This window comes from Clupea harengus, chromosome 16 (assembly GCF_900700415.2).
Source record: "Clupea harengus chromosome 16, Ch_v2.0.2, whole genome shotgun sequence".
In the NCBI taxonomy this organism is placed as follows: Eukaryota; Metazoa; Chordata; class Actinopteri; order Clupeiformes; family Clupeidae; genus Clupea; species Clupea harengus.
In genome coordinates, this window is record NC_045167.1 from 21772679 (window position 1) to 21787788 (window position 15110).

A 15110-nucleotide genomic window follows, 5' to 3' on the forward strand; every position below is an offset into this window, starting at 1 on the left:
GCAGCAACACTACTGACTCCCTTCACATGACTGGCCCAAAACAAGAAGATGCGTATGCCTCTGAGTTCTAAGGGATGGCACGAATCCTCTCACATGTATTGCAGGAGCAGGAACTAAAAAGGTTTCATATAGTCATCACTTTGAGATGGGAAGTCTGTCTGAGTGTGTAAGGCCCTAGGAGCTGTTTGTGAAAAGTCCCCTTAAGCCTCTGCCAAAAGGCCCTGGAGAGCTGCCATACACACACACACACACACACACACACACACACACACACACACACACACACACACACACACACACACACACACCAGGCAATGGAGTGTGTCCGCTAAGCCATGGAAGACAGGAGCGGAAGATTCGAGTGTTTACTTGTACTGAGTTCAAATCAGCTATTGTTAGTGTGATCTGAAGGAGGAGATAGGCCAGAAGAGCAAAGTGGGTTTCAGTCAGGAAGAGTGGAATCACTACTGGAAGCACTAATTCCATGAACCGAAACCAGTAAATGTCACAAGGGACCCCTTACTTTATAAACACAGACAGACCAGAAGAAGTCCATAAACAAAGGTTTTTTATTACAACATTTTTCCATTTTCCATTTTTGATAATGGTTTGTGGCAAAAGAACATGGCTGCTGAATCTTTACGAAAACCCAGGAAACGGCTGTGATCTAGAGCGGCAAGCGACCACACAGCTTTCACCGACACACAACTTCTTTCCAGACAGCAAGACAGGGTGCAACAACATTCAAAGCTATCCCAAAACCATATCCAACAAAAGGGCACAATTGCAATATTTTTAATAAAAAAAACATAAACACCATTGTGAGTAAACATCCTCTGAAGTATTTCTCCTGACCTAGATGGTTTCCTTTCTTGCTCCTTCGAATAAAAAAGGGCAGAAGTGTTACACGGGGGTGTTAATTTCTTTACGCCCAACATATAAAAACCAAAGGATTGTGCATTTATCCTACAAACCAAATACAAAAAGAAGAAAAATAATAACACAACGCCTCAATTTGAGAGCCGGTCATTGGTTGACAAGAAAAAAAAGCCACGCCTTGATTGGTTGATGAGCAATTTGTGTTCTCCACGTTCCAAAGGCCACACCCCTTGCTCCTTTCCCTCTTTGCACTTGGCCAATGGCTGTAGGTCATCTCAGCCGCCGTCCACATGCGCGCCACTGTTCAGCCGCGTCTGCCCACTGTTAACATGGGCACACGATGCCACAACCCTTCCTGGTGTTGCAGGAGCAGAGGGTGCAGGCAGAGGGGGCTTCAACGATCCATCTTCTACTTTCATCCAACAGTGGTGCAGCATGGGTACTTCTTCTTCTTTTTTTATTATTTTTTTTTGTTCTTTTAAATTTCCTTTTTTACATTTCGGTTATGAAGTTATAACAACTAGGAGAAGTGAATGAGAAAAAGGCAATGCAGGGGAAGGGTGGGGTGTGTGTGCACAGTGCATGATGGCGGGAGGGTCTTCATGATGTCTCCGCCGCCTTCTCCTGTTCGATGGCTGCGGGGGAGACAGGAGAGGCACTTTTAGAATCCATCACATCAACTCTGCACACGCCCAGAATACCCATCATACTAAGACCATACGATACATACGTACTCCCCATACAAAGAAAACACTGCAACAGTCTATGTAATAGCTATCCAGAGAAGACACTGAGAGGAAGATAGACATGTAAAGTATTTGAGTGCACTTACTTTCTTTAGAGGGAAGGGGATTTTTCTCCTGGGTCTCGGTCTTCTTCAGCTTGGTCTTGTCGAAGCTGGTGACCTCTTTCAGATTGGGCTTGTCAGACATGATTGGAGTGTCTACAAGGGAAAATGTTGTTTAGTTATATGATATTATTTCAGTAGGCTTTGTGTTTTGCAATCACTACCATTATCAACTTTACTCACTGTGCCTTGAACGGCACCTAAATCTTTTGTTCGCTGAGGTCCAGTGGCTCGAGCGATTCGCATCAACTCACCCAACGTCACACCCCCGCGAACAAAAAGACCGCACCCTCACTAAATAGCGTCTTGAATTCCCAAAATTGAACATTTACATAACAATACACGTTCCCACGCCGAAAAAAATGGAAATATTCACATAAAGCAGGGCAAGGGTGGTTTCATATAATGATAGAAAAAGTCTTCAAAAGCATAAATAGCCCATCATCATACGAGTTACATATTAGACAGCATATTCTCTGTTCTGCTCTCTTTGTTCCACGTGCATGCCCATAGCTTCGCAAAGTCACTTGTCATATCTTTCTTCTGCACGTATAGTCAAGTCTACGTGCAGCCTAAGGAACCACCGCCCAGTCATCTTTATCTCTGGACAGAGCAGCTACGTTCTTTGTAACTATCGCCTCATTGTCCATCATTACAGTGACAGTCAACGTTGTATGGCGTTAACGTTTCATAATATAAAAACGTCCCAAATAACGGCATGAGTCATCAGGACATCTGACCGGTTCCCAACACAAAGAGGCTTAACAAAGAAAATAGGTTAACCCGCGCATTACACCATTGCCTCTAATGATGTAATGTGCAATTTATCCAAGACATAGGATTCTAATAACGTTTAAAATGGCATTCTGTTAGACACAGATTGAATTCACACAGATTTATAGGCACTGGCTTCAGTCGCAATTTCCCTACGTATTTTGCTGTTGCCTATCATCAGCATCATTTCTTTCTTTTCAAAACCAGGTATTCAACACGCATGCAAATAAAACATCTTAATCCAGGTCAGAATAAAAAGAATGGAATAGTATATCCAGGTACTCACTTTAGTTTGGTTTATTTGCGCTCTGTAGACTTCCAACGCAAGGCTTTGCGGTGCAGCAATGTACAGCGTTTTGCGCAAGCGTCAAATATATAGCCTACTGAGAAATATGCAAATCACCTATCGTGACGTCGCTGTACAGTTTCCCAGAGCTGTTGCAGCACGTGTTAAACTGCGGCCATTTCCAGAAGATACGTTTAGCCAGCATAACCCTTTTGTAGCTTTAATTTTAAATACATATTTTATACAGTTGAGGATATGATAAAAATATAAAAATATAAGCGAGGATATACAGGCATAGCGTTTTAAAAAGAATTTGGGAAAACTCTGTGTCAAGATTGCCTCCCTGTGGTAATAAGAGGAATAGCAACACCTGTCCCATCTATGGACTTCTATTGCTCTACAACTACAGAGGAGCAGTAGGCCTTGAATTTTTATGGCTATATCGTAAATGGAAAAACAGTGAGCTCATCAAACAATAAATCTCTAGCAGCCCTATTACTCCGAATCCTATACATAAAAGGGTTTGTATGATTTTATGATAATCTATGCAATTAATGCAGGCCTACAGGTAAAAGGCTCATTCCATGCCAAATCATTTAGAGGTCCCCCCACTCAGTTTTTCCTCCATTTTATTTATTATCATGTATACCTGTACATTCCCACTTGCATGGTCTAACGTGTGGTGTGGCAATTCATATTATATTTCTTTTCAAGCGTCTCTTTGCTTCCCAACTTCACACATCATTATTTTTGTAATTGTTGAAGGTTAACTCTTCACTCAGATTCAGATGCTAAGGGTGGAAGGTAGAAGTCACAGTAGAAATCCTGAAATCCTCAACTGTGTTGAAGAAGGCAGTGTCCAGATGCTGCAGCACACTTCAGACAGTGCAAGGGGGAAGATTAATGTGAGGGTAGCTTCATTGAAATTACTGTAGTTTTGTAAGCTTTTGGTGTTGGGCTCTGAAATCAGGCCTGTGCCTATATCTGGAGTGTCGGTATACCTGATAAAAAATGTGAAGGAAAACTGAGGGTCATGTGGTCATTTTTGTCAGATTTGAGGTGATTTGGCATGGAATGACTCGCAATCAAATGATAAATATAATACCTTTAAAATAAATCTGTTAGGCAATGTTCTGGAGAGGCTGTTTTCTGAACCTATTTGGTTGGGGAAGAATTGTTTTTAAACAATTAAAATATTTTAATTAAATTAAACAATTTTGATGATAGCCCTCTGTCTTCACCTGAATTAGGCCTATGAGAACTGTGTAACATTCAGGAATGTATTTCTGATAGTCACTTCAATAATCATTAGAGGTCTTCTGCAAAAACATCAAGTGCAAACTCTGAAGTAAATATTTGAATAACATTCATAAAACCTTACTGCCCGTGACAGAGCCAGTCTTAATTCTTTGGATCCGTCTTTAAATATAAAGGGAATGTAATGTGCCGCCAGTTGTTAACAGTAATATAGAAACGGACGAAAGGGTATTGCCCTGTAATTTCCATGCTCATCCATCACCAAATGTCCGACCACACCTATTTTAACACTATGTTCTCTGAACAGCAAGAAGTGATGTGGGCTTTTACTTTGACATGTTATGGTCACGACCCGGAAGTGACTGTAGTCGCACATTTGGAGTTGAAATGCGGCTTTTGCACACGTGAAATGAGTAAACCATCTCAGACTCTTGAATGAACATTTTAAGAGTATAGTTATTGTGAGTTTTTGAAGCGGGTGGAAAATGAAGTTTGCATACAGGGTAAGTTCCCGATTGCTGTTTGTGACAAATTGGCTAATGAGAGTTTAGCTTCTGGCCTGTGTAGTTAACGGTAATGTAGTTAGTTAACGTTAGCTTGCTAACCTTACTGTTACTAGTTGAGGTACTTTTGATAACTGTAGCTGTCATTATGCTCATAATTGGTCAATATTTCAACACATCTAGCGTAATTTTCCAATGTACTGTATAGCTGACCAGGGCTTTGTTGGCGTTGTTTGAGGCAGTAAAACCACTTACCTGTCCATGTCAAATCCCAAAAGTTGTTACGTTCACGTTGTCTTGATCATTCATGTAGACTGACGTTAAGGTTTTCTTTAACTCAAAACATTTGTCTGTAACCTCAGTTCTCAAATCTACTGGGAACGGTGTATCGCCAAGGGAACCTGAATTTCTCAAAGGATGGAAACTCCGTGATCAGTCCTGTGGGAAACCGTGTATCCATCTTTGACCTGAAGAAGTGAGTCAGTTTGTCTATACTCAAGGCTCAAGTCTGCGTTTCTTGTCAATTCTTCACATGCATGCATGCATACGAACAGGGAGACGAGGTTAGGGTGCCACATAGAAACAAATAATGCACAATACATATTAAAAAGTGTTAAATAATTGAAGAGCATAATTCATTTAGGACATACAACAACCACTGGACACATTAAACATCATTTTCACAAACATAAACGCACACCTGACACTCACAATGAATAAAGTCACTCATTGGCAGTAGGAGCAGCAGTTCAAGCAGCAATAGTTGTGCAGGTAGGTGTGTTGAAAAGGCATAGCATACACTAATGCATTGAGTTATTAAGGTTGGTTTAGAGTGACAGGGTAGTTGACAGGGTAGTGCAAAAGGTTGAAGGTCATTCAGAAGAGGGCTGTGTGGTTGGTCTGAGTGTCCAGGCTGTTGAGGAACCTCAGAGCATGAGGGGTGTAACGGTTGCATAGTCTGGTAGAGGCAGCATGGACGCCTCGGTACCTCCTGCCAGAGGGGAGGAAAGTGTAGTAGATGTGGGAAAGGTGGGCTGGGGATTCATGATGCTGAGGGCCCTCCAGGTGCATCGTATTCCTGATCAATGCAAGGAAGTCGAGTGCATGTTAAAGGGGTAGCAAACAATCATATCGAGGTATTACTGAATATGTCATTTGTATTACAATAATGTATTTTTCCTTGTAGCAACCAGTCAGAGACACTGCCAGTGTCTACCACAAAGAACATCGCATGTGTGGGCATCTCTCCGGACGGAAACCTTGCCATCCTGGTTGATGAGGGTAAGAGTGTCATTAACACACGGAATTGTGTATTTTTCCTGATTGCATGTCACTATCCTACCCTGAAATGTAAATGACTGAGCGCTGTAAGTGCAACATTGAACACGTGGGGTTTACGTGTTCTACAGATGGTGCTGCAGTTCTGGTGAGCTTGGTCACACGCGCCGTGCTGCATCATTTCCACTTCCACAAGCCCGTCAACAGTGTGAGCTTCTCTCCAGATGGCAGGTCAGTTTATTAGTCAGCACTCTCCTGTGACACACACACACACCTTTGTGCATATTTACACATTATGGATGAGTTTGTGATTGTTTGGCCATGATTTGGAAGCACACTCACAGTCCCTTGTGGTCCATGGTATGAGTTTGTTTACACAAAAATAGTCAGAGCCTGAAGCACAGGCGTTATTGATGATTAAGACTTGTCCATCCTCTTTGAAGCACGTATGATTACCAAAGTGGTTTAACTGGTTTTGCTGTCTGCTCGTGGTGTGTGTGTGTGTGTGTGTGTGTGAATTATTGTTTCTTTTTTGTGTGGCGGTAGGAAGTTTGTGATCACTAAAGAGAACGTAGCCCTGCTGTACCATGCTCCTGGGAAGAAGCGGGAGTTCAACGCCTTTCAGCTGGATAAGAGCTACTATGGCCCCTATGATGAGACCACTTGCATTGACTGGACAACAGACTCCAAGTACGTGCCCTGTACATTTCATGGCCTTAGAAGGGATAAGGTGATGTAAGCACCTCTTGGAAACCTCAACAAGAAGTGTTATAAAAAAAAGCATGAGACTTAAAAAAAAAACTTTGATAATTCAGAACAGATATTTTCCGAAAATATGACTACGTTTTAAACCGCATTAATCAGAAACGTATTTTAAACGAGGTTACAAGCACCTACACCAGCACTAGTGTACCAGTTTTATCTCTTTATTTTTCTTTCTCCTTAATTGTACAGTAAATACGTAATTTCCTCCCTCTCCGTTTTCAGTCTCTCTTACTACTAATAAATTGCAACCTGTTTTCCCTTTCTGTGTTTCTCCTCTCTTCTTCACTGTGCAGGTGTTTTGCTGTGGGCAGTAAGGACATGTCCACGTGGGTGTTCGGAGCAGAGCGCTGGGCCAACCTCATCTACTACTCCCTGGGCGGCCATAAGGATGTGGTGGTGGGCTGCTTCTTCGAAAAGGACAGCTTGGATGTGAGTGATGCGGCACTGTTCACTGGCACTGCTTTTAGTGATGCGGCACTGTTCACTGGCACTGCTTTTAGTGATGCGGCACTGTTCACTGGCACTGCTTTTAGTGATGCGGCACTGTTCACTGGCACTGCTTTTAGTGATGCGGCACTGTTCACTGGCACTGCTTTTAGTGATGCAGCACTGGCACTGCTTTTAGTGATACAGCACTGGCACTGCTTTTAGTGATACAGCACTGGCACTGATTTTAGTGATACAGAAGTGTTCACTGGCACAGCTTTTTCACTGCGTTAAGTGAATCACACTGTTCAAATATGGTGCATGTTCGTCAATCATTACATTTAAAGATACAATACTATGCCAGCATTTGAGTGTCGTACTGCAGCATCTTGCTTGAGAACTTCATACGTTTATGGCAGTGACATACTATATTGGCCCGCACAGTATGTACACGCACATGGATGTTCTAAGGAGCTCCATGTCTGAAGTGATTGGCAAGGTTGCGTTGGGTATGTGTTAACATGTGGTCGTATTCCAATAACAATGCTGATGGTAGTGCTACTGCTTCTAGAAGAAGAATGTGTTTGTCGGGATCGTCTCGTATGGTTGGCAGGAACCTTTAACATGCATGCACAGCAGGCAGTGAATCTCTGTGTTTCCATATGGGTGTATGCATCACAACAAAGAGTACGTCTGGACAATATCCTTCCTGTGTGTGTGTGTGTGTGTGTGTGTGTGTGTGTGTGTGTGTGTGTGTGTGTGTGTGTGTGTGTGTGTGTGTTCAGCTGTACACTGTGAGTCGGGATGGCGCCCTGTGTATGTGGGAGAGTGACACGGAGCCAGAGGACTTAAAGAAGGGGCTTCGCTACAAAGAGCGGAAACAGAAAGAACGACAGAACACCAGAGGATTGGAGGATGAGGAGGAAGAGGAAGTCGGGGAGGTGGGAGAAGACGGTGAGAGGAGGGGAGAAGTGGTCAAAGGGAGCGCTGACGCACCCAAAGAAGAGGAGGGAATCAAGAATGTGCGCTACAAACAGAGGAGCAAGTAAGGAATCGGTTTCTCTTTGCCAGCTCTGCCATTGTTCACATAGGAAATGAACACTGTGGATACGGTGCAGGCCTGCTAGTGTACACAGGAATCAGAGGTTATAATTTAGTTTCATAACAGATGTAGAATAATTACTTCATAGCGCTACTATTCTGTCGGTTTGTCAGTCGCCTTGGATTAAAAGCATCTTCTAAATACATAAACTACAAACTGCTAAATACAAAAACACAATGGCAGCCTCAGAAATCCCATCCACAATGTGGCCCAGATTCCCAGATATTTGTTAAATGTTGCAATTTGCAATCTGTGATGTTAGTCCAGAGGAGTGTTTATGCATTAATTACACATTGCTATACACAGGTATACAAACATCACAAATGACCATAGGACTCAAACTGGTCTGAACACACACACACACACACATTATTACCGTCTCTCAGTATGGGCTCTTTTGTTTCGTAAGAGCTTTGCTCATCTGTCTGTGTGTCCCGTCTACAGGCAGTTCTTTAACAAAGAGGGTGACTTCAACAAGCTGACTGCCGCAGCCTTCCACAAGGACACCCACATCCTGGTGACCGGCTTTGCATCTGGAGTCTTCCACCTGCACGAGCTGCCCGAGTTTAACCTCATCCACTCCCTCAGGTGAGACTGCGTCAGAGTGTGTGTGTGTGTGTGTCTCTCTCTCTCAGGTGAGACTGCGTCAGTGTGTGTGTGTGTGTGTGTCTCAGGTGAGACTGCGTCAGTGTGTGCTCGTTCTCAACCTCAGTGAAGGGCAGAAATAAAAGACAAGAATGAAAAAGGCTGTAATTGAATGTGCTTTCTTCTCTCACCCTCGCTGTGTGTACCCTCTTAGTATCTCTGATCAGCGGATCGCCACCATATCTATGAATTGCACAGGAGACTGGATTGGATTTGGCTGTTCAGGTATGCATTTAGTGTGTGTGTGTGTGTGTGTGTGTGTTAAGACCAGTTTGAGTCCTACGGTGATTTGTGATGTTTGAGTGCCTGTGTATAGTAATGTGGTGTGTGTCTGTGTGTGTGTTTCAGGTCTAGGCCAGCTGCTGGTCTGGGAATGGCAGAGTGAGTCTTACGTCTTTAAACAGCAGGGTCACTTCAACAACATGGCCGCTCTGGCCTATTCCCCTGATGGGCAGTATATAGCCACGGGAGGGGATGATGGGAAGGTGAGTCTTAGGAATACCACGCCTCGGCCGCATGCCAAGGCATCCTTGAGTTTTGTATGTCAGTATATATTTTGAAGTTTTTTATCCACCCTTGCTGATGACGAGGAGCTTTTATAATTGTCTTTATCTGTGAAGCAGATGTGTGTGTTAAAATTACGCAAGCCATATGTTCAGGTTGTGTTTCTGCTGTGTACCTGTGGAATATGTTTCAAATAAACGTTGGTGTGTGTGTGTGTGTCTTTCAGGTGAAAGTGTGGAATACCAATAGTGGCCTGTGTTTTGTGACCTTCACTGAGCACACGAGCAGCGTCACCAATGTCACCTTCAACTCCAGTGGCTTTGTGGTGGTCAGCGCTTCACTGGATGGCACCGTTCGTGCCTTTGACCTCCACAGGTACTGCTGGCCTTCCTGAGGCTTTGAGGTTGACTTTTTTCTTGTAGGGAGGGTTTTTGAGTAGCCTATGACTTTTTAAAGTAACTCAATTAGTGTTAGTCTAATGCTTCATTATATACCATATGCAGATTGGTTCTGCTTTTTCCATTGTCACATACCCAATCGCAAATGTACAAAACAAACATAATTCCATATGACAACACTTTGTGCTGATACTGCTCCACAGGTACAGAAATTTCCGAACTTTTACCTCTCCTCGGCCAGCGCAGTTCTCCTCCCTCGCTGTGGATGGCAGCGGGGAGCTGGTCTGTGCTGGAGCCCAGGACTCGTTTGAGATCTTCCTCTGGTCCATGCAGACTGGTCGCTTGCTGGAGGTGAGGCTCTCCTCCACGCTTCCTCTGTTAGTCAGACGGAATCAGACTCATCTGATTCAGAAGTGTGGTCTCATGTTCTACACAACCTTCTACATGTCACACGCAATTACACTTTTACAAGCATCAAAATAAAAGTCCTTCAACAGGCCTTGTCTTTGCCCTTTTGCCCAAACAACCAGCCCAAGCAACATGTCTGTTAAAGTAGATGATAGTCTGTGAGGGGTACAAGGTTGTTATGTTATAATTTATTTGACATCTGTGTGTATGTTTGTGTGTGTGTGTGTTTACATGTAGGTCCTTAGTGGTCATGAGGGCCCTGTAAGCTGTCTGAGTTTCTGTCCCACACGCGCGGTGTTGGCGAGCGTCTCCTGGGACCGCACCGTCCGCCTCTGGGACATGCTGGACAGCTGGCATGCCAAAGAGATCCTGCGACTCCCGTCTGACGGTACGAGAGAAATGATCAGCGAAGGAGAAAAACTATTCAATTTCTGGTTTAATACTGCTGCAAACAGGAGACACAACCTTGAATTCTTGTTCTTTCTTGTGCTGTTTGTTTGAGAACTGAGATGCTAGTTGAAGACGGTGCTTGTGAGAGGTTCTTTGACTCATCATGGAACCCCCTTTTCCCCCTCAGGCCTGGCGGTGACCTACCGACCGGATGGCCTGGAGCTCGCCGTGGCAACACTGGATGGCGAGATCTCTTTCTGGAACGCTCAGACAGCGGCGCAGATGGGATCCATCGCAGGACGCCATGACCTTCAGATCGGACGCAAGGACACCGACAAGATCACCGCCAAACAGTCGTCCAAGGGCAAGTGAGTTTAACCAGTGGAAAGCCTGAGAAACTGCCCCTCTCCATTTTGTGAATGACCAGCCAGACAATACAATATCCATGGGCTTGCCACTTACTGTATGTCATTGACGTCATAAGTTCAAGATCATGTCCATAGACACAGGTACAGAATTAAACTTAATGAGAGATGAGGCACAACACCCTGTTTTCCAGTAAACGGCTGTTCATGACTTCTAATGGAGCAGTGTGAAATATTGCATTGTTTGTGAACCACTCATTGCTTCATTGTTGACTTTGCGTTTCGACTCAGGGTGTGTTTACTTTTGTCAGCGAAACTACTCCCCACTGTTCTCTAATTACTAGCATTCAAAACTCATTTGAAGTGTTTTACAACCTGCTGCAGTAAACTCTCCGTGGTAAGATTTATCTACAGTGTGTGTGTGTGTGTGTGTGTGTGTGTGTTTGTTTGTTTGTAGGTCATTTAACTCCTTGTGCTACTCTGCTGATGGTGAGTCCATCCTGGCTGGTGGCCACTCCAAGTTTGTGTGCATCTACAGCATACGCGAGCAGGTCCTCCTCAAGAAATTTGAGATCTCCTGCAACCTGTCACTGGATGCCATGGAGGTGCCACTCTCTTTCTCTTACCTTCTCCCTGTTTTTCTTTGGTTAATCATGGTTAATTAGGCAAGGCATAACATGTTATGTAGCACCTAATACTGATAGCTGTGTGTTTAATGTTCATGTAGGAGTTCCTGGACAGGCGTAAGATGACGGAGTTTGGCAGTCTGTCCCTGGTGGATGAGGGGGCAGGTGATGGAGATGGAGTTGCAGTCAGCCTACCAGGAGTCAAGAGAGGTGGGACTTTGTTACCCTTATAACGCTGTGTTACATGTAAAAAAAAAACAACTCTGAACTGGTGTAAACTGCCCAGATACATGTCCATATGTGAGACATCTCCAGTGTTGAGGTGTGTGCACACACACACACACATGCACACACAATACCCTGAAATGTTCCTGTTGTCAGGGCTGAGATGGGCTAACAAGCAGGGATTTATATTTGCAGTTGAACCATACATTTCAATAGCACATTGATCTCCAGCTGCCATATTTACTGTGAAGCTTCTCCTTTGCTGTACAGGTGACATGAGCTCTCGTCACTTCAAGCCAGAGATCCGGGTCAGCTCTCTGCGATTCTCCCCAACAGGTGAGTGAGTGCCACAGCCAACTGGCTGACCTTTGACCCCCATAGACCTGCGAAAGTATGAATATGATATTTTGTGAGGCGAACGTGATAACCACTACACACTATGGATACAGACAGAATATGTTATTTTGTGTTATGTAATTTGTGTTGCATATATACTGTTATCTACTTTGTCCTTTTTTTTTTTGTCTGTACCTTTTTAAATCATCGTTGTGTGTTGGCATATTTTGGTTGTGAACCCATGGCTTAAGAGGATGTGTTGGATGACCAATGAGCTCTTTTCTGTCTTTCTTCTTCACCAATCAGGGCGCAGCTGGGCGGCCACATCCACAGAGGGTCTGATGATCTACTCTCTGGACGCTTCACTGGTGTTTGACCCGTATGACTTCGATCTGGACGTCACGCCGGTCAGCGTGAGGCGGCAGCTGAAAAAGACGGCATGGTCGTCGGCCATCCTACTGGCTTTTCGCTTGAACGAGAGCGCCCTCATCAGGGAGGTGCTGGAAGCGCTGCCACATGATCAGAGTAGGAGCGCTTCTTCAAGACTCTACTTGACCATTTAACCCTCCTACATTAGGATATGTTGTGATTAATGTGTGTCTGTCTTGTGTACCTGTGTGGATGTGTGCGTATGTCAGTTGCTGTGGTGTGTAGCACTCTGCCGGATGTGTACGTGGAAAAGCTGCTGACGTTCGTTGGGGCCACACTGGAGAATAGCCGGCACCTTCAGTTCTACCTAACCTGGGCTCAGAGTTTACTCACTATACATGGGCAGAAACTGAAGAACAGGTATTTACATATGAGTACACACACACACACACAAACAAACACGCACACTACCAGACACTCAAGTACTTAAACATGCACTGGTACACAGTTCAATCCCTGGGCAAACACATAAAGAGGCAAATACACCTTGTTGTTCTATTCAAGTGCTCGTCAGAAGTATGTGCTTGTATGGTGCTGCTGTGTCATTAGTGTGTGTGTGTGTTATGTGCTGTGCAGGTCAGGAGCCATTCTTCCCACCATCCAGTCCTTACAGAAGAGCATCAAGAGGCACCACGAAGATCTCTCCAAGCTGTAAGTCCAGGATTCACACAGACGTCGACCGTATTAATTGTGTTGGATGCTAGTCATATTTTTCTAAGCTGCTTTGCAAGCTAGAAGTCAGGACTGAGAGTTTAAAGTGTGTGTGTGTGTGTGTGTGTGTGTGTGTGTGTGTGTGTGTGTGTGTGTGTGTGTGTGTGTGTGTGTGTGTGTGTGTGTGTGTGTGTGTGTGTGTGTGTGTGTGTGTGTGTGCTGCACATGCGGGATAAAAAGCTACACCGTGCCTGAAATACATTGGGTCTCCTTCTTCTCCTCAGATGTGACTGGAACATGTACACACTGCGCTATGCAGTGGCCCTGTCCAATCAGAGAGGACTGAAGCGAGCAGCAGCTGATGAGCTGAGTGAGGAAGAGGAGGAGGGTTCAGAGGAGGAAGATGACATGATGAGCGAACCGCTCATGATAGAGACTGACCTCCTTTCATAGGCCACTAGAGGGAGCCCTCACTTATTCAACTACAGAACTGTCTGTGGTAGAGCAGTAGGGTAAGCTGCTCTTGCTCTGGAGTTACCCTGTGCAAGACGTGTGTGCCAATGCCTTGTGAGCTGGGAATCCATTTGCCCAGAGCTGGAAGAGAAGTGGACTGTGAAGCAGACCAGATCAGACCTGGGCTGAGGGGCGAGTCACTTTGACTCCAATCTCAAAGCCTCAGAGTTTTTAACCATCATGTGCAAGAGCCTCGTTGGTGTCTTAGAAATACATTTTTTTACTTTGTTTAAAAAAAAAAGAAATGTTGGTTGATAAATGTTGGTTGATAAAAGCTGTATCTTGGTGAAAATATATATCTATAACCAAACTCTTAATAGTCTGATTATTATGAATTTCGTAGAATTTCAGTGGTGTGTGTTTGTGTCCCGTTTTAGTGCCCGTATTTTAACCAAGAATTTCAGAAACCGAATGCTCAGCCAATATCACATCTCATATTTATGTCATGGCTACTACACCTCTAAGTGCATATTGTCATTCATCACACTTTACTTTCCCTCGTTATTACACAAAGGTCAGATGAATTGTGCTATAATCATGAATCATTCAATCATAAAAAATGCACTGAATGTGACTTCATGTTTGCATATGGTTAGAGATTCACTGGAGAAGTGATAGAACTTACCATTACAGAATTTGGATGGAGAACAAAAAAACTCATTCATATAGTTGAAATGTGGGTTTAGAACTTGAACAGTATGTGCCAGTTATAATTTTGTGGGCATGGTTCTATTTCTGATGGGTGTTACTGAGTGCAGATCAATGTCCGAGACCAGGAAATTGCATGCTGACATCTCAATAATATGCTGACGTCTAATAAGCTCTAAATAAAGCAAAAAAGATGTTCAAAAGGGCACAAAACAAATCACACACAAAAGAACTTAAAAATAACAAGTGTTGAAATGGTTATAATTGTTACATATGACAGCTATATGAACTTTTGCTCAGTTATTTTAGTTAAGCTTTAACATTATAGTATGTTAAGTTTCCCCTAACTGACAGTTACTGCATTAGTAGCAATTCAGACAACTATTTTTTGTCAATTAAGCAATCAAGCAATTCCATACCTATATCTGTTTTTGATTTGTTGAGCATTGTATAAACAAAAACATTTAATACTTTAAAAAGCAAATGTGTTTACCTAGGTTGCATTAATTAAAAAATATGTTTTTTGTTTTCTCATTGCTTTGCTCATTGCCAGTTGTCTCTCAATGACATTAGGGCCCATCATCCACTATTACCAAGTCAAATTCTCTGCTGCCACAAGTGGTTTGCCTTTCAAATTCCTGCTTTAAAAGGTTGACAAGCTCCAACAGTGCCAAAAACAATTTGTTTGCTATTTGCATCTTCAACCAACTTTTCATGTCTTTTCACAGACCCTTTCGGAGGTACAACTGAAGATGTCACACCAAATTTGGAACACAGTTTCTCCCACTCTTGGCCATGAACTGCGGGCACAGGAGAGCTTGGCACAATGTCTACTTTTACCTCATGGGTGGCCTG

General features: G+C 43.6%; 1 protein-coding gene across 1 annotated transcript; it reads left to right on the top strand.

The window, feature by feature from the left end:
• The first annotated feature begins 4382 nt into the window (after window positions 1-4382).
• On the top strand, window positions 4383-13917 carry pwp2h (PWP2 small subunit processome component). The gene is made up of 21 exons (XM_012830519.3): window positions 4383-4546; window positions 4909-5021; window positions 5733-5827; window positions 5956-6055; window positions 6371-6514; window positions 6883-7018; window positions 7801-8060; window positions 8562-8705; window positions 8917-8987; window positions 9111-9247; window positions 9493-9641; window positions 9868-10015; window positions 10310-10460; window positions 10650-10830; window positions 11285-11432; window positions 11555-11663; window positions 11949-12014; window positions 12321-12539; window positions 12653-12803; window positions 13020-13094; window positions 13379-13917. Exons 1-21 carry the CDS (start codon window positions 4529-4531, stop codon window positions 13545-13547), a joined length of 2784 nt encoding a protein of 927 aa, XP_012685973.1. The 5' UTR covers window positions 4383-4528; the 3' UTR covers window positions 13548-13917.
• Window positions 13918-15110: the final 1193 nt, after the last annotated feature.

Coding starts and splice junctions, on each gene's coding strand:
- pwp2h (XM_012830519.3), top strand. Junction 6,056..6,370: donor AGCTTCTCTCCAGATGGCAG/GTCAGTTTATTA, acceptor GTGTGGCGGTAG/GAAGTTTGTGATCACTAAAG. Junction 12,804..13,019: donor GGGCAGAAACTGAAGAACAG/GTATTTACATAT, acceptor TGTGCTGTGCAG/GTCAGGAGCCATTCTTCCCA.